At 45.6% G+C, this 19,507-nt stretch overlaps 1 protein-coding gene and 1 long non-coding RNA gene across 3 annotated transcripts in view; one reads left to right on the forward strand and one right to left on the reverse strand.

The window, feature by feature from the left end:
• The window catches only part of ccnd2a (cyclin D2, a), a 73,064-nt gene that overhangs the window by 51,574 nt on the left and 1,983 nt on the right, over nt 1-19,507 (forward strand). Inside the window, exons 1-4 of one of the 2 annotated variants that reach the window (XM_019888311.1) lie at nt 1,237-1,680; nt 3,052-3,267; nt 5,734-5,893; nt 14,323-14,471. In XM_019888311.1, the coding sequence (XP_019743870.1) occupies nt 1,486-1,680; nt 3,052-3,267; nt 5,734-5,893; nt 14,323-14,471 (720 nt within the window). In that variant the 5' untranslated portion in view covers nt 1,237-1,485. Of the gene's footprint in view, nt 1-1,236; nt 1,681-3,051; nt 3,268-5,733; nt 5,894-14,322; nt 14,472-19,507 lie in introns of those variants that run through there. The other variant, XM_019888312.1, reaches the window with a different exon arrangement.
• Nucleotides 4,345-5,727, reverse strand: LOC109526798 (uncharacterized). Its single transcript, XR_002170414.1, has 2 exons — nt 5,639-5,727; nt 4,345-5,115 (listed from the first exon to the last, which is right to left on the reverse strand). It is a non-coding gene; the product is annotated as an uncharacterized LOC109526798 (long non-coding RNA).

The following is a 19,507-nucleotide window of genomic DNA, read 5'->3' on the forward strand; positions in this document are numbered from 1 at the left end:
AGGTGCGATCCATGCAGGTGAAGGAAGCGGCTGTGGCAGCAAAGGACGCTCGGACAGTTTGGAGCACCTGCTTCCATCATTGCGTCCTTCTTTGTCGCTCTTTTCTCTCAGATTCGTCAGATTTGGATGATTTTCTTTTTTATAGCATCACTTCACAACTAATGTCTGCTCTGTTATTTGCACTGGTCAACCCTTTTTAGACTACATTTTCCAATCAGAGATGCCTGTTGTTTTGACAAGGAATTTTGTGCATAAACAACCAATAGTTTGTCATTTGAGACTCGATCAGTTGAAATCGTATTCCCTCCATGCAATTTAGCTGCTCCGCTCACTGATGTGTCTTTTGCATCCCAGCCGAGGCAGACGAAGGTAAGAGGAAGTCTGCCCAGTAACAATCGCCCAGCCTGGTCGAGCTGTGGAGAACTATTGGCTATGCAAATAGACACACGCGGAAGGAGGAGGAAACTACAGGAGTGTGTGTGTGGGGTGGGCGGAAGGAAAAAAAAAACTTTAAAGAGACATTTCCCCTGCTTTTTCTCCCAAGAGCGCTATGCAGCCTATAGGAGCTACAAATTTGGGAGGACTTTACAAAAAGTCTTCCCCTGATGCACTGCGGCCTTCATTCACAGCTCACAGCTTTGAAGTCGCTCAAGAAGAATAGGGGATATGGGCGCATTAACATATTTACCCATGCAGATTCTCATCTCTTATTAGTTGTGTATTTTTTTAACTATCTGCTTAATAAACGCAACTCTCTGATTCCTATATATACACCCTCTTGCTTCTCCGTGCCATATTTCGACAGAGGGAGACAAATTGGGGGTTTTTCGTGCCCTAAGTGTTGCTCAGGAAAGCACATGGCAGCACCTCTTTGTTCACCGCAATCACTGTAAAAAGTCATCCACACAGTAGTTTATTTATTGAAAAAAAATCTTTGGGCAATACATACCCGGGCTTTGCGAAATAGGCTATTTTTCGTCACAATGTAAACTTAAAATAAAATGACGTTCCTTCCTGTAGTTTTTAAGAACCTATGGAAGTCAACGCTTCAAAAAGATAATGAGCCATTGTAACGCGTGTTATTCGACTTTTGGGAGGCAAAACGGTGCATAAGTTGATTTGAGCTATATAAGCGGTGCGCGCGCGCATGGCAGAGAAGAAAGAAAGAAAGCAAAGGCGAGAGCCATGCGTGTGCTGCTCGGAGCTAATGAAGTGAATTGCGTCAGTTGCGCACGCCTGCAGCGCAGCCTTGAAATGCGCCTGATGCAAGTAGAGGCGCACTGAGGGGACACACAGGAAAAGTTCTCCACAACGAGAGGCAGGACGACGCTGACGGAGCCCCTGCAGTCTCGCCTCTTTTTTTTATGCCTCCTTGTACACTTTCCCTTCCACCACGGTGTGTTTTTTGCTCTCCGACACACTTCCCAGTCGGTGATCCTGCTTCTTTTTGTTTTGTTTTTGTTGTTGTGACTTAAGCCAAACGCCATGGAGCTGCTCTGCCTCGAAATGGACACGAATATACGGGCTCGTCCCGATCCGAACCTCCTTTGTGATGACCGAGTCCTCCAGAGCTTGTTGACCATAGAGGAGAGGTTTCTACCTCAATATTCGTATTTTAAAGGGGTGCAGAGAGACATTCAGCCCTTTATGAGGAGGATGGTCGCCACTTGGATGTTGGAGGTATAAACGCCACACAAAGCTTGTTGTGTGCTTTTAAAATACTCCCCACGCGTTCGGTACTTCTTTTACATGCAACATTGACGGACTTGACTAATCATTTGTGGCTACTTTTGTTCATTTATGGGCATTTTTAGGCAAATGTGGGCTTTTCAGCCTTTTCAAGTCCGCTGGTGTCTCTCGTCTTTGCGCTGCTTTCAGCGTCCATACGTAACGATTGTCAATGTTTGCTGCTCGTGTCTCTGGTGCTGTCTGTTGCGGTTGGTTTGAATATTTTTAATGATTTTATAAAAGATAGACCGACTATTTCCATGCACACGTATGCACTCGCCGAGCACCGCGGTCGTCCATTCGCCATGTTGTTTTTTTTTTTTTACAGGAGCGCTTGTGCTTTTTAAGAGGACTTTACAATGTCATAAACGCAATAACAACACTTAAAATCCATCGGCTATAGCACAGGACGTACTCATCTGTCCCCCGACTGAAGAAATGGTGTGTTTAATCGTTGCAAACTTTTGAGGTATCTGTTTGAAAGGAGGAAGGGCGAGGGCCTTATTTGCGCCTTTGCTATCCCCCCTTCGCAATGCCTCACACAGGAATTATGTTCAAAAGTCGACATTAATTCATGTATTTCTCACTAACAACGAACTACATACATTGCCGAGGCTTTCAGCTTTATTTTCATGTCAATATTATCAGGTTCCGATTTACTGGATATTTTTAATTAATTTTTGAAGTGAATATCGGCTCGCTGGTGACGCACGCAACCCCAGCCTCTTGCGACTTGACTTTTATTTTGACATTTTATTCACATTAATACTCGAACAATTTGGATAGGAACGGTCGGGTATGATGTGTAAGGCGTTGAAGCTTATTATGGTGAAAAAGAAACGCATCCGGGCAATTTATTTCTATTTTTAAATATTTTTTGAAAAACATGACGAATGAAGAAAAAGTGTTTCCGCGTGCTGCGCGACGAGCTGGGTGTTTTCTGGCTCGGCGCGATTGTGACTTGAATTCATTTTCTTAGTGAATGAACTGCAGGAGTGTGACTGTATTGACGTGTTTCACACTTAATTCATGCTTGGTTGTAATCATCCCGTCGATTAAATGTGATGTCGCAACCGATCAGAACCGAGCGCAAATTCTTGGCTGGTCCCCAACTTTCGAGTGTCATCGCATTTGTATGTGGCTTTAGATGACATTTAAAGCCTATTTATTCTTTTCAAGTGTTGGGTAATAAACTTTGACGTCACCGAACATTGCTGTATTGTATTGTATTATATTGTATTTATTGTAGTGCCCCCCTCCCCCCAACTTCTCTCTCTCTCTCTCTCTCTCTCTCTCTCTCTCTCTCTCTCTCTCTCTGTTTAGGTTTGTGAGGAGCAGAAGTGCGAGGAAGAAGTTTTTCCCCTGGCCATGAACTACTTAGACAGATTTCTAGCAGTTGTCCCCACCAAAAAGTGTAACCTGCAGCTGCTGGGAGCAGTTTGCATGTTTCTTGCATCCAAATTGAAAGAGACTCGTCCATTAACTGCAGAGAAGCTTTGCATCTACACAGATAACTCCATCAGACCACAAGAGCTGCTGGTAAGATACATTTAAACGTCATCAGTTGCTCAACACCAACGCTTTAATCTACTTTTTTTTCCCTTGCTTCATCGTGTTTTGTATTATTCCCCCCCCCCCCGCACACCCCTCAAAAAATGAAATCCAGGGTACACTTTCAGTCTGTGTTTTAATGAAACGCAAAATCTACACACAAGTGAATTGCTCCACAGGGGCTCCTTACTGTACAGACCCCTCTGGCTGGGCTTTAAAGTTTGTCTAATGGTCTCCATTGCCATCTAGCGGCAAATATTTGCACACGCAGAGCAACGAGGTCATCTTGAATGGCGGCCAAACTTCTGACTCTGTTCCTGTCAGAGTGGGAGAGAGGCACAGAGAAATCCAAGTTTGCCTTTTACAGTTCAGCCTCCATCCCAAAATAACCACCGATGCACAAGCATATGATGCCATGTTATGTCACGCTGGTTCTACTTTGCATGATTACCGTACTCGTCGGAGGGGATAAAACAATTATTCGTTTGCGAAGGCCTGCGATATCCGCGGCTGCCGTCACCTGCGCAAAGCAATTACTTAGGCCTCACATCAGATAACGAAGCTCTGCAGTGCTACATAAACATTCCTCGGTAAACAACCGTCAATTCCATCCGTGTTATGAAAGAGGCCTGATTTTATAATTCAGATGCCGCTGATGGTCCTGAAGCAGCCGGCGGCTCGACGACGGAGCACTCTCATTTCCATTCTCGTACCTATATGGTCAGCATTTGAAAGAGGTGCACTCCATCAAGCAGCATGTCTAACTTTTAACTTTTGAGGCCCTCTGCTGTTTGTTTCCTGATGCTTCCTCTCACTGTTTCTGTATAAGGCAGTATTTTGGCTGTCATGCAGATACAGGAAACAGAGATCAGCTGCTCAGTGCATGTGATTGCTTCTTCTTTTTTTTTTTTTTTTTTTTTTTTTTTTTTTTGTGGTCCTCATCTTTGGTAAGAGTTTCTTGTAAATTGAACCACAATGTTAGAGAGGTGTGACCATAGGAAGGCAGTAGCAGAAGGAAGTGGGGGCCAACCTGCCACTCAGCATTCAGCTCTGCTATGTTGCAAGTTTTTTTTTTTTTTTTTTTTGTCACAGATTCTGTAGTGCAGTTGCACTTGTGGAAGAGGCACTTAAATGCATTAAAAAATCTTGTTGCTCACATGATGGTCCCATCATATCATCATATTATAAGTAGAACATCGAATGTCTGGAAAAAAAAAACAGGGGCAGCCATGTTGGATTATCTCATGACTGTGACCACGCGGTCTCTCCGAGGAAGAAAATGAGTACCATCCGTGGCTGCAGTCACAAGGCAGTAGTCCGGAACCAAACCACTAAATGTTTTCCTAAATTAGTCACTAACTCTTCAATTAATCACCTCCTGCTCTCGGAAGTGAAAGTAACAATACACCCTAAGACGGGAGAACACCACACCTAGTGTCACGTCCCATCACATGAACAGCAGCATGTGTCCCCCCGACTCAAAGTACTGCTACAGCAATGTCTTGTGTCGGTACAAGGCATTTCTACATATGAATTGTAGGTCTGTTTGGCACTTAACAATGGTGGGTTTACGGAGATTTTCCAAATTACTTTTAATGGTTTATGTGGGAGGAAATCCGGTTAAGAGTATTTTTACATTTCTTTCACCGTTTGAATGCAGATTAAATGCTGATTCTTCCCAATGCACAGTCTTCCTTCCCTTCCACTCACACACAGCGGAACCTCTACTGGGCCTCTTTAGGAAAGTCCCAGATGCCAGACAGACAAGCAGGGAGGGAGCACACAGTCGCGAGGTCACCTGAGCTGGTGACATTGCTTGTGTTTCTTTGTGTCGGGCTGGAACACACACACACACACACACACACACACACACACACACACACACACACAAATAATTGTCATCTGCACCAGATCAAGTTTTTTGATGAAAACAATTGGCTAAGTACTGTGAAAACTGCAGTTATCTCTTTCACGGTTTGTCTCCTTTGAAGACAGTGTTAGGATAAATAGTATGGGCAACACAACCAATTAGTCATTTATGATAAAACTTTTAAAAATTTGGAATGTCTTGGAAACACAGCAATGTGGAATGAGAGAATTGCTCAGATCTTCGGTCGTTAGACACGCCACATGTTTACACGGCCACTTGTTGCTAGGCAGAATTCATAAGGCATGCTTACAAGGTTGTTTGAATGGCAACTGAGGGTTGATTCGACAGAAAAAGGAAGTCAGATAAGATTACCTAAAGGAAATTAAAATGCTACAAAGAAGTTTTTGCAATTGAATCACTACTTTGTATGAAAGAGAAAATACATAATGCAAAAACCATAAGTGGGTTTGCTGGAGAAACATAACTTACCCGAACAATGGCAAAATGTGTAAATGTCATCTCTCCCTTAATTTTTGTGTCCTCATCGTCTGCTTCCACAATCCGCTGGTGTCTCCTTTTTTCAGGAATGGGAACTGGTGGTGTTGGGGAAGTTGAAGTGGAACCTGGCAGCAGTGACGCCAAACGACTTTATCGAGCACATAGTGAGGAGGCTGCCGCTGCCTGAGGATAAACTGACTCTTATACGCAAACATGTCCAGACGTTCATCGCCTTGTGTGCCACAGGTAGGTTACAATAAAGCAACAGATGCTTGCTCATGGATAGCCTCATGAATATATTGCAATGCTCCTGTGGGAAAACAGATGCAAACTATCAGAGGTAGGCAATTTCTAAAATGTTGACGGTGCATCATCCGTCAGCGGCTTGGGCACCCGTCCGTCATAGTCATTGATGAAAAAAAGAGATTGGTTCACTTCTACTGTCCCATGTAAATCCCCTTCAATTCCAAGCGCTGATTCTCAAGTCCAAATACGCATCTGCACGACACGGCGACACTCCTCTCGCCTCATCCTCAGCTCCAGCAGCCATCCATCCAGTCGCACCAACGTAGACTGTCCCAACAGCGCTGACATCTCCGCTGAACAAAACGGGGCTGTGAAAAATACGTTAAAAAAAAACACAAGCGCCCCGGGACTGTCAAGGGGCAGCCGTCAACTAGTGCCAACATTCCTCCCAATCAAAATCAGTACTGGTACGCACGTGCTGCCGAGAAGGCGCAACCATCAAGCACAGATTCCTCTCCTTCGACGAATATCGTGGCCAAAACGCTGAAAACAGTCCACAGTGGGTCGAAATGAAGGAAAACAAACACCAAAAAAGCAGAGCTCTTGAAGAGCCCTCGCTGACGGCTGCCAACTACGGCGCCATCTTGATCTTCCATAGCAAATAAATACACGTACATAAAGTATTAGACTCAAACAAAGACTGTTGCTGTGTTGTCACAGCAAAGTGAAGTGACGTCACCTGGCTGTACCTCCTTAACCAATCACCGCTGGCCATCACAGTCCCGCCTGAGATCCAATTGAAAACCAGCTCTCACTCTCACACACATACTGTATAGTCTTTTATAAAAAAAAAAATATGAAAAAAAAAACACGAACAAACTGTAGTTTTAGTTAGTTTCATAATCTTAAAATGTAGATTCAGTTAGTTTTCATTTTTTCAAAAGCATTTTTGTTGACATTTTATTTATTAATGAAAATGTTCTTTCAATATTAGTTTTAGTGTTAGAGTTGGTGTACTGTAATAACTTTGGTTTACAATTAGTAGTGCGCTTTAATAATTTCAGTGTGTTTTAAGAATTTTAATCAATCAATCAATCAAACTTTATTTATATGCCACCTTTCACACATAAAAAAAAAACAACAACAACTCAAAGTGCTGTACAGTTAAAATGTGGTCCAGAAATGCAGTAGTGGTAAAACTATATAAAAAAAAAAAAGTTTTGCTGCGTTTCTGCCAGACGTAGTTTTTTTTTTACCTTTGATTATTTTTCTTATTGGTCCCTAAGTATTTTTGTTGGACCTATTCACTGTAATGATGACTTTACTACTGCGTCGTGGAGGTTAGTGATGGACTGCAGCCTGTTGCGACTTAGGAACATATCCGTGCCGCTGTAGGAACGGGACGGTTTAAAAGTGAATCCCCCGACGCCACCCCCTCCCTGCATATACTGTACTTTTAAGTGTGACACAAAGGTGACGTAAACTACTCTCAACCAGGTTAGTCAATCAACTTTGCGGGATACGTGGCTAGAAGTGAGGAAAACAATCCTTATTATGTTCCATTGTTGCACGCCATCGTCTCCCAATACGCTGTTGAATTGAAGTGCTCCGAAATAAAATTTGTCTCCTTTCCGTGACCACAAAGTAAATACATGAGACTCATTTCCCTTCATTGGTGGTCTTTTCTGGCATGTCCGATGAGTTCGATGCAACTTGGTTTCTACAGCTTTACACGATATTGTTTGAAGTGGAGAAAGCAGCCGCCCCAACGTGAGGCATCGAGAGCTGAGCCGAAAAAAGGCAAAGTGGCCTTGGCAATGCGCAACTGCATACATTTCCCATGTTGTAAACACGTTTCTGCATATTCTTCTCTGCGCTCCATATCAAAGTACAGCTCAGCTCATAGGCCTGATGTCATGTAAGTGAGATGCATTAACTTTAAGATGAAAGTATTCCAAATTCAACTTATGTCATTGAAGATGTTTCACAGTTTAGACTCCCTTCATCTTCTGCCATGTCGCAGTCTGGTATGTGGCGGTGTTTTGGAGGCTCACCGGTAGCCTCCAGTAACACTTCAAAGCAAACTCGGCCGGTTGAGGAGCATTCCCATGTGGCACGGGGTTGGGAGAAGTGATGGACAGGCGTGGAGGCTTGGCAAGCTATTGTGAGGTGGAGTGTTCCCACAAGATCAAACATCAAGTGAGGCCTGGGAGGGACACACAGCCTTTAACCTGATCTGTAGATGGCGGTGAAGAAGATGCAGGAGCTTTGCACGTTTTCATATCTCCTTCCTTCTTCACTTGCCATGCCTCTGCGCCCCGCAGCTGGAGGAGATGAGCGCTCCCCCGTGTGGGGAGGTATGCGCCTCCTCTTTGCATCACCTCAAAACTGAGAAGCTCCCAACAGGGCAGGAGGAATGCTGTATTATTATTAATGATCACTCTTCCTTAATGCCACCAATAGCGCCATATTGGGCAGGCCTCAGACAGGAATGCATCTCCCGAACCCCTTGAGAATTTGTCCCTTTTACTTACATAGTTCTGAGCAAGGCAGAGTTGCATAGCCTTAAAATAGAAGATTTTTTAAAAAAATGTAAAGCCACCATGAAAAAAAGGCGAGGGTGAATGTGAATGATGGGCTGAAGCAAAAAGAAAAACGAACCGACTCCCTCTGTGTCGTGTAGATTCTTGTGTAATGACAACATGTCAGCGATAGTACCTATTCTCAAAGTAGCATTGTGAAAGACTCAGCATGCACTTTGTCCGTAATGGCTTCATCGAGGGAGTGGAAGTGAGTTTACGAGCCGAGTCCTCCTGACATTGCGTCTTCGGAGAGAGCCTTTCCGCAGATAGTGCTGGATTAGCAACAGACCATTTATTTATGTATGCACTCGGCAAACAGAGAGTAGTGAGGGCCGGACGCAGACAGACAAGAGTGCGAGTGAGTCAACAATTCGATGCACTGAAGATATCTGGGAATCCGAAACCCTTTTTTGCTCAGTGTTCCCAGACGTAAATCTTGTGTTATCTTGGTGAGAATCTTCCCGAAAGGCATCCTCCGAGCCCATCTGAAGAGCTGAAGACGCGACACAAGGAGGGGAGCTCTCAGGAGGATTTACATTTGCAAGACAGTCGACAACAGGTCACCTGTGGCCTTCCCGTTTCATTCAGCCCACCAGCCTCTTCTCCAAGCACACCACAGCTTGTTGCAGATTGCCCATCGACCTGCGATTGAAAGGACACATCGTTAAAAGAGGTGGGACATACATAAACCGTAGCGCTATGTCTTCAAGAGAACAAGGAGAAAGGAGAAGTGGAGACTAAGGCTTCTCCTTCCTAATAGCTCCTCGCTTTTGATGAAACAGTTCCGTTCAGGCCACTCGGCGGGTTTTTGTCAGGTGGCGTAGGCAGGCTCTGTATTAATTAATAACACTGGCTGGTCCATTCAGGACGATGCAAATGGCTTGAGGGACTCCGCTCAAGACTGCGAGAGGCGGGACAAAAGACTCGGCCCTTGCATTTCATATGCAGAGCCATGTGAGGGTCAGCGCCGCGGGGCCACTTGATAGGAAACACCGGCCTTTCCCTCAGGCAGCCCGCCGGATAATAGCCCAGAAACAAGCTCATTAAGGGAGATTATGAACCTCCATTCCTACACACGCACACCAAGCACTCCCAGCTTCCTCGGCTATTCTTATTCAATTGGGCTAAAGTGGGAGAATAGACGGGGTGCGCGGGGCAGACAGATGCACCCCAAACTGTCCGCTGTGGTTATTGAGCTTTGTCTTCTGGCCATATTGGCAGGGATTATGCCGCCTTGTTTTAAATTGTGCACTCCAATAGCCTTTACTGTAATGGTATGCACGTTTTGGATCCTCATGCATGTGGATCAAATGCAACACCTGGAGATTGGCCGTGAAAGAAAGTCTATTGTCCTGCATGTTGGGATGTAGATCACGAGTGGTTCAAGTGGCAGAGGACAAGCTCTTCCAAGTTATAAATGGGATTTGATTTTTTTTTTTTCTCCAATGGAAGGAAGGGCTCGGAAGTGGCTTTGAACTGTCAAGTAACTTGATCATTAACTTGTTCGTTTGACAGAGGAAAACTAATGATTCACTAGCTCGAAGACACCCTTTTCCTTTCCTCCTCTTGTTTAAAGTCCATTTCACCGGCAGGACATACAAATTTGGCATTGGGTCTTGCCCGTTTTGAGAGCCAGAGTGCAAGAAATATGAACATTATATTGAAAACGCATACATACTTAAACTTATACAGTATGATCACGCAGCTGGTCAAATTCACACCAAAATGTTGTCTGTATCAGAACGTAACCAGATAAAATCAAGAAAAATGTTTTTTGGTTTCGTTTTCATTTTAATACCTAACCGGTCCTCCATGGAAAGTCGCTGATGGTGTAGTGGTACAGTCGGCTAACTTGTGTGTTATCCGTTGCCACTCGGTGTGGATGTGGGTGTGAATGGTTATTTGTCTTTATATGCGGCCCGCGACTGATTGGCGACCAGTTCAGAGTGTAGTCTGCTTTCCGCCCAAAGTCAGCTGGAATAGGCTCCAGCAACTCCCTGCAACCCTGTTCAGGATAAGTGGTGTTGAAAATGGATGGATGGATGTTCATCCATGGTTATCCTTTAGCTCCACAAGATGGCGAAACCGTGGGCAAATATTTCCCATGCGATTTCTACGCAACAGTGCAAATATTTTTCAGTGAATCATGTGTCTTTTGATGCCAATCTCACCGGACCAGAATGCCGTCGGCATGGAGACACTCATCAAATTGGTCACGAAATGAATGATTCATCTCAGATGTGGTCAATGAAACGATCTTTACTGCTGTTTGTTATCGTAAAAAAACTCCTTCACGCTGGATGCGTCAGAGCCTGAACAAATTAGCCACCTCCTCCGACAAATTATCCTCACATCCTTGATATGTGGGATCATGTCCGGTGCCGCCACATTGGCAACAGATGAAGCAGGAAGTAGCCTGCGCCCAAACGTGTGACACAGTAAATGAATCACACGGCCGCATGTCCTGCATTCCCTCCGTCAGCAACCCACTTAAAACCATGTGGCCATCTGACTCACACCAGAAACGCAAAGGGAATTTATCTCTGGATGCTGTTCATTCATTCACTCCTGTGTTTGAAAAGGCAACATCCTCATTGGAAGTATTCATGTTTGACCTTGGTGAGAGTCATGATGAACTTACAAAGTGTGAAATTCGTGCCTGTTTAGTCGAACGCAAGGCTATTATGCTGTTACGTACACTAAAAGGGAGCATTGGGGTTAGTTAATACATAAAGAGGAGACTGAGAGGAGCTTGGTACGACACTTGGCACCGGGCAGGTGAGTGGCTGTCTGTCAAGCCAGAGGTTGTGTGTTTGACATCCTGCTCCCATGTCAAATGTCCCAATGCTGTGTCATTATTGTGTGAGCGACCAAGCCTTTGCTTTTCTATCGTCATGGTATCTTGTGCTAATCATAAAGAGACATGATGAAATGTTCATGAGGATAACTGTTCATCTGCAGCAAGTTTGTTGGTGTGAATCGGTATGTAGTTGATTTACCTTGGAGCTTTGCCGTGAGCTGCCCCGGCTTACACAGGCTTGACAACATTCTGCTCTGTATGTGAAACTTTTCAAAAACCAAGGGGCGTTTTGAATGACGGTGCATTAGTGGTAATGGTGATTTAGCAATCCTAAAATAATGTTTAATTTTCACCTTTCCTAAACATGGTCAGCAGGTACGACATCTATACGCTACAGGACCTTGATTTATTGCGTTGGAAAAAGAGGGGGAGTTGGAGAAGAGAGTTGTGGATTTTCTGCCAGTTTTTATGGCTGGTGTTCAGCTCTCCAGTGTACATTGATTTACAAGTTGAATGTGCATACATTGCAGCCACCCACAAGGAGTGTGCCATGTAGGGCAGCAGACTTTATGTGACCAGAGGCCAGAGAGGATGGAGTTGCAGACAGAAAGAGAAAGGGCCATTGAAGGCACTGAGAGGCGTGCTGGCCAAACGAGGCAGCCACCGCCACTTACACAGAGCTTTCCATCGGAGGCGTGCGTCCCCACTCGGCTACGTACACTGTTTATCCTCGACAAGAATATCAATGAGCGGCTCCTAAAATACGAGCATTCTTCTCCCCGCATGCCGCCGCCACCGAGCCGGCGCGTCGATCCGCATCGACTGCACTCGCGCGGCCTTGTTCGCTGTTGTCTTGTCAGGAGTGCGGAAAATCAGCTTACGGCACACCGCCCGCCACTCTGCTCAGCCACAAAACGGCACTACATCTACGCCGCCCGTCTGCGTACTGTATGTGCACGCACGCCGTACAGTATATTATTCTTTGCCTGTGAGGTGTGCCCACTTGTCAGTCAGTCTGCTCTCACATCACATGGAGTGTAAATCCATGTACGTCTTTCTCCTTTTACCCCCCTGGAGAAAGTTGTACTATTACAGCAGTGATGTAATGCCGAGGGTCTTTGTGTGCTCTTTCCTCTTGGCTCGAGATAGCCTTTAATAAATCGGCCCCTTGGCAGCCGCCCAGCCACCATCACAGGGGTGTATAATAAGTTCATTTATTTGTCAACACTGAGCCCACACGATGAGAAAGCTCCTGGCTGTGCATGTTAAAAAGGCAGCGAGGGCCTGCCTTTGCGCCTATCAAAGGGCCCACCTCTTTGATTCCAGCTGGAGGAAAAACGAAGGAAGAAAAATCTCCTTCAGAGCCATGGCATGCCGTTTGCTTTGCAATTGAATATGGCAATATGTTAATTCACAGGCTGCCTCTGCCCCCCTCCCGCTGCCCACTGGCCCAACCCAAAGGTGGCCCAGGAACAGAGGCATGCTTGTGGGGGAAGGAGAGGAGGTGAGGGTCACTGGAGGGCAGCTCTTTTCTTCCTGGAAAACCTCACAAGGGTCTGGACACAGACTTGAGAGTGATGTGCAGCAGAGATGTCAACCCCCCCCGATGCGCTCCCACCACGCCCACCACCTTCCAGTCTTTTTTCCTCGTGGCCTTGTCGCCACTCTGTCCATCCCTCCTTCTTCATCTTCCTCTTGCTGTTGACCCCCCGCGCCTCCGCTGTCCAGCCACGCTCTTTGTCCGGCCTGTCTTGCTGAATTGCCATCAGCACACAGGGGATGGATGCTGTGTCTCTCAATTGGGTGAAATGAGGTGATGACTCCGGACAATGGAGTCACACTCTTCTGCCTTCCATCTCGCTGGCCCGCCACTCCATTAATATGCTAAAAGATAGGAGGGCCGCCAATGCAAACCACCGCCTGTTGCCGCGACAAAGCCTGGAGCATGTGTGTCATTCAGTTAACCCCCCCCCGGAGTGGGCTGTGTGCTTTCCAAAAAGAAAGGTAGAAGTTGAGCAAGACGTACAGAGAGAATAGCGGCGTGAGAGATGATGATTCTCTCTCTCTCTCTCTCTCTCTCTCTCTCTCTCTCTCTCTCTCTCTCTCTCACACACATGCCCCCCCGCACACGCTTTTGAAGCCGAAGTGGCGGGCAGAAGCACATAACCCCCCCTCTCCCTCCCCCCCAGCCCCCCCCCCCCCCTAACGCCTGTATGCCAGTTGCCTTGCCTTTTCGGGCTTCTGGCCCGTTCACAAGCTGTCTCATTTGCATTATGAATGACAGTGAGGGGAGCTAACAAGGTTATTGGTCTTTGAGACGCACGCCTGTGACCACACGTGGAAAAAGGACCTACAGCAGTGAGCATTGGCAGAGGCACTGAGCCTCTTTATTCCTCCCTTTCCAAGCGCTATGGGGCTTTTTCAGCAAGCACACGATTTACTCAGGAGATGGAAGGAAAGGGGCTGGCCTGGGGGAAAGGGAGTGGGGGTTTGGAGGGGAGTTGAGGGAGGGCGGCTGCTTTTCAGCTCCTTTACAAGCCAAGTGAACCCTCATTATCCAGGCTGCTGGTCATTAGCGAGCACTGCATTCAGACTGTGCGCAATAGAAGGATTATTTATCAACTGACTGCTAGATTACCAAATCATACGGTATTGTCCCACCCTGCACTTTTTGTTGTGCATCATATTCATTAAAACCTAAAATAATGAAACAACACCATCGGAATACATAATCCTCTGTTCGATAGAGTTGATTAACTCCTGGTTTAAGGTAACGTTGCACGCTTCTTTTTGTACAACTTGTTGAACTCGAAATGCTCGGCCGAAGAAATGCAACTCACCGAGAATCCTCAAATCGCTCATGATATTCTCTGTGCACTAAAAGATAAACCGGTCTGTTTTAAATGTCCTTTGAAGGGGGAGGGGGGGTTAAGGGTTACCAAAAAAAAAACAGATTTTTTTTCACACATAAATCTGTATTCTGCACAGAAAAACAAGAGCAGCATCACTCCCACCTTTACTCACTTAGCTTTTTTCCTCTTCAACAGACTTCAGATTCGCCATGTACCCTCCATCCATGATTGCCACAGGAAGTGTGGGGGCAGCAATCTGCGGCTTACAGCTGGACTCAGTGAACCAATCCCAGTGGGGCGACAGTCTGACAGACCTTCTGGCCAAAATCACAAATACAGAAGTGGTGAGTTTATATTTACAAAACTCATTTTAGTCCCATTTTGTCATTGCCCGTGTTTACCGGTGGTTAGGAAAGGATGCATATGCCGAGATCTGACCAGCGAATGCTATTAGAGCACGCTTACGTACTACAGTATGATATCAATATGTTTATTCTTGTAGTTTGCGGTGGTGTACAACCACTCTGCATCATATTTGGAGGTTCTATTATTTTGGATTGGATGTAGTTTCTTAGCCTTAGCAACTGACTACGTCGTGTCTTTTTTACTCACGTCACGAGATCTAATCAAACTAAGAGAACATGTGTTTCCTGTACGTTTGTCAGAAACCTGACTAGTAAGTAAGTGGCAGGTTTTCGTCTGAGTAGGGCCTCCTCATATAAACAATCCTGGGAATGTTGCTGTGGTGGGTTAGACGAGTCCAAACAGCAGCAGGACCTTTAGCGATACCTGGCATTCATCAGGCGGCTGGAAGTCTCAAGTCTCAACGTGCTTTATCTCTTTTGCACTTAACAAAACGGAGCATTGGAAATCAAAATTAATTTTATTTGGACTTTCATGGAGGACCATGTTCCGAAATCGACACGTCTGCCCTGTATTGGTAAGATCAAGGTCACAGAGACGTGCGGAAAACCCAAATCAAGAATGACGTTTGGTTTGCACTAGTTGACTCTGTTAGAACAAGAATTTGTGTGTGTCCACTACACAGGGGGCAGATAGCTGTCGCCCCGACCGGAGTTTGTTAAATCCTGGCCCAAAAGGCTTCTGAGGAGGAGGAGGGGGAGGTGGACCATCAGGCCTGCATGATGACAATCAAGCCTCTCCCACCTCTTCCTTTTGCTCCGTAAAGCATCCCGGCTGGAAAGCATGGCTCCCTCTGGTGTGTTCTGTGTGAAGTCCCACTCACCAGCTGAGGAAAAACAAATAGTTAGCACCGAACAGCACAGGACCTCAGTGTGTTTAGACTGCACGGTTCAGGACTTGTGGGAATTAAGTTGCTCTATGGCTCTATGATCAACTCCCCACATTCCTGGGTCCAGACAAGCCGTGCTTTGCAGCGCAGGCTGGAGGCGAAGCAGAGGGCACCTTTCCTAACTCAACATATATGAGGGACTTAAGTATAAACTGCTTAGGAGCCAGCCAAAAGTAAACATATTGGGTATGTTTTGGTTTGTAAAATTACTCAAGAAATTGCATCAGACCACACAGCTGAAAAAAAAAATGGGAACGTACACTCATTTGTTGAGTATTTGTTTTGACAACATTCCAATGCAGTTATTGAGACGGTCAGAGAGATTGTTGGCACAAGTAGATCTATGGCATTGTCCAATGCCACACCGATGGGTTACCTCGATGACAATTTTGACTGCAGTCACCAGGGCGGTGGTTCAAAACAAACTCCAAACGTACGCATAACTTTCTGTATTTGTATTTGGCCAGCAAGAGGGTATGGCTAAAGGTAGCTCAAGAGGCCAAGTGTGAGGGGAAAGTTTTGCCAACGCTGCCGCTGTTGCCAATGGCATCATGGTTGAGGCCGCCGCCTCCTGGCACCCTGCTGGCATGTGCGGTATCCACAAGTTGCGGTTTTCCAATGGAAATGTGACAAGGCCCAGTCACCACCTTGGGCTGCTGGAAAAATGTGTGTCAAGTCATGTGCGCACACACACACACACACACACACACACACACACACACACACACACACACACACACACACACACACTTGGTGTTCTCAAGCTGTGCTAGGTGGGAATCGGGGACAGCAAAAGCCACCGCAGTGATGCTTTCATGTTCATTCATTAGCCGCCTCTCACTGCTTGGTACATTTTGCCTACTCCCCCGGTGCCGAATCTCATCCTTGTCTCTCCCCTGAGATTGACCACCATTTTTAAAGTCACATTGTTTTTGAAATGCCATCTGAGAAGAATGTTGAGCATAGAGTTTTGTGTTCGTGAAAATAGTATTTTTGCCTGACGGTTTATTCTTGAACTCATATGGACTTGGAACTTTGTGAGTCGGACTTGATTTGGACTTGACAAAGGTGGACTTGAATACAGCCGTGCCCTGACGAGAACGCAATGTTCATTTCCCAAACCCTCAGTGACATGTGGCTTTGTTAGTGATGTATCAAGAAAGATGTCATCAGAAAAAAATTCAGTTGCTGCACAACAAAGGTGGTCTATCTTGGAGACGCGGATTTCAGTCACTCGTTTAAAAGTATTTCCCTTTTTCATCCTGTTTTAATGACTTTTTTGGACTGGGTAGCCAAGCGCTGTAGTTTGCGATAGTTGCCGAATGGCTGTCAGCACAGCAAGCGAAACGTGTTTATTTTGGAAGATCAATGCTTCACAAAGTGAGCTGTTTGAGGCCACATAAAAACGAATGATGGCATTTTCTATAGTTAGGATTTCCACTGTCAGCCTCTTTCTGGAAGATTCTTGAGATAAGTGTGTCGTGTGTTGTGTATGTTCGCTCCAGCTCTGACCATCCAGCCTTGTGTGGTATATTCGGCACTTGAAACGCATTCCATGGCTTCACACATTTCTTCCTTTTGGTTTTGTCTGTCTGCATGACTTCCCCCTGCTGCTCGTGTCACAAAGGCCGCCCAGGAATAATGTGCTTGCCTTGTCACACAGACAGATTGTTGCAATATGATGAATGCTTGAGGACTGTAACAACATGGCGGGAATATGACACCATCATGTGCTGTCCAGGTTGAGGCAGCGCCACACGATGCTTCCCTAGTGCGCTCTATCTTCAGAAGTCTTGGTCACTGTTGGTCGTCTCTATGAAAGCACTCCGGCCTTCCCTGAAAGCGCTACCAATGTTTCCAGTAGTCACACGCTGAAGTCATTAGACTTTCTCAAATAAAACCTATAAGGCTTGGCAAGTCGTTGGACTTGCCGCTCTAGAGTGCTGCGGAGACTGTGAGAGTGTCTTATTAGAAGTGAAGGCGTGCATTCTTGCGGTAAAACACAGGCAGTTGCTTTACATGTTTGGAGCTTTGCTTAATATTCTCACAGGAATTGAGATTTTATTACCATTGAGGCATGTTGGTTGGTGCATCGGGTATGTTTGTGCAGACGGCAATGTTAGTGGTCCCCTCAGAGGATGGACGTCAGCTTATCTTCATATCTGACTGAGTCCAAATCAAATCCATATTCCTGGATTTTAACCACAAGTGTTGACGAAATAAGATTCAGTGGTGGCAATTAAGTCAGGCTGCTCCTAAATCTACCCCCCAAAAAAAACAAACCTCAATAGGCATAAATAAGTATGACTATAATTCATCAATGCGTCTCATGCATGTTTTAGCCTGTAATCTATTGTGCTGTTTGACTTTTGACATCATGACCTTTTGTCAGTGAGCCATGTGCAGCTCCCGAAGAGCAACTCTGTTCTGAGTTATGTGTTGGTTCTTCCTGCCCTGGCGGCATCTGAAGCTATAACACTGGCTTTTCAGGTTTAAATTAGCTGCAGCCTTCTTAAAAAAAAAAAAAGAAAAAAGAAAAGAAAAGAAAAAAGTGGTGCACTCCATTTTAGGTACAATGAACACAAGGAACTTTTTTTTTTGTTTGTTGACACAGCTAGAAGGTAGTGTTCGCCATTAGCGCACTCCATTGTGAACAAATGCTTCTGCAGCACTGTCAATACAACATCTGTGGGATTCTTCTGCTAACAATCAATTCAACAGTCAGCACTAGCACCCCCTCTTTAGAGTTAGGCATCCCTCCCCCTCCCGTCCGTCCCCACTGTGGACCAGCCATCACAGACGGATATGAGGGCTCAGGACTGTTGAGAGGCTCCTCTCCCAGGTGGATTCTCACATTGCCCGAGCGCCTTTGATGGTGAAAGGCGAACCGAACGGGTCTCCCATGGATCCCCCGCAGGCAGGCAGGCACGCAGGCACAAGGACTGGCTCTCGTTAAAAAGGCACCACCTTTGTGCTCCCACAGGAGGTGGATGTGATTAACATAGCTTTGGTACTACAGTACCTGTGTTTTCAGACGTCCTTGTCAAGGCTACCTCTGTTTTCTCAACGCTTGGGAATGGCTGAGGGAATGGCTGAGGAACTGGCGAATAGTTGGGTGTATGGTTGGGGAAGAAAGCAGGCACAGGTTGTGTACGTGTGCGGCACTGTAGGGTCGGAGTTCGGTGCACAACCCCGGTGGGCTGACGTAATGCTTGCATCTGCATCGTGTCTGCCTCTCAGCCCCACTGATTGTGGGAGTTGCTGGGAAGTCTGTTATCATTTATAATGTCTGGCATACAGACCCCCCTCGCCCCCAAATTCTTGTCATTCACAAAGATAGTTGTGGAGGCCAATTTTTTTCCCTGGGCAACACTGGCACACTAGCTGGAAGAGAGAGCCAAGTGGTACAGTTTGGAAAGCTAAATCTTTGGTTTCCAGTCAACCTGGATGGAGCATGGATCTCTTCCACGAGTTTTACTATTGAGCATTTTTGACCCTTTAAAGCAGGGATGGGCAAATTAAACGATGGAGGGGGCCACCATTTTTTGGATAGGACCATGCACTTCCTCACCAGAACTGTGACAAAAATGCCATTTAAAATATCGAGCAAGATTGTGCATGTCTGTCGTTTTGGTTTTTTTCAAGCAATGTACAGAATAATAGTATTTTAATATCTATTCGTACTCAAATGCATACAAAGATCCACTCCTCAACGATGAATGCTTTGAAGCAAAAATGCATATATAACCACACACTGTGATATTTCTTCCCTGAGCAAAGGACTCACTTGCATCAAAATTCCCATTGAAAGGTGGCACAAACCAACATGAAGTACAAGACCTTAATTAGTGCACGGTTTCACAAAAATAAACTGACTTTTAATATTATACAGTAAATATTCTCTAGTGCGGACTCGTGTTTGCGCTGTCCAATTTGTCCTGATAACAGAAATTCCTCATTTGGGAAATGAGCATGGTACATGTCCTTTATGAACCTGCAAGTATGTTGACAAAAATGCACGTGTAACAACACAATCAATAAAATACAAAAATATACTGTCCAAAAACT

The sequence above is a fragment of the Hippocampus comes genome, unplaced genomic scaffold, assembly GCF_001891065.2.
Source record: "Hippocampus comes isolate QL1 unplaced genomic scaffold, H_comes_QL1_v1.1 scaffold112, whole genome shotgun sequence".
NCBI classification, from domain to species: domain Eukaryota; kingdom Metazoa; phylum Chordata; class Actinopteri; order Syngnathiformes; family Syngnathidae; genus Hippocampus; species Hippocampus comes.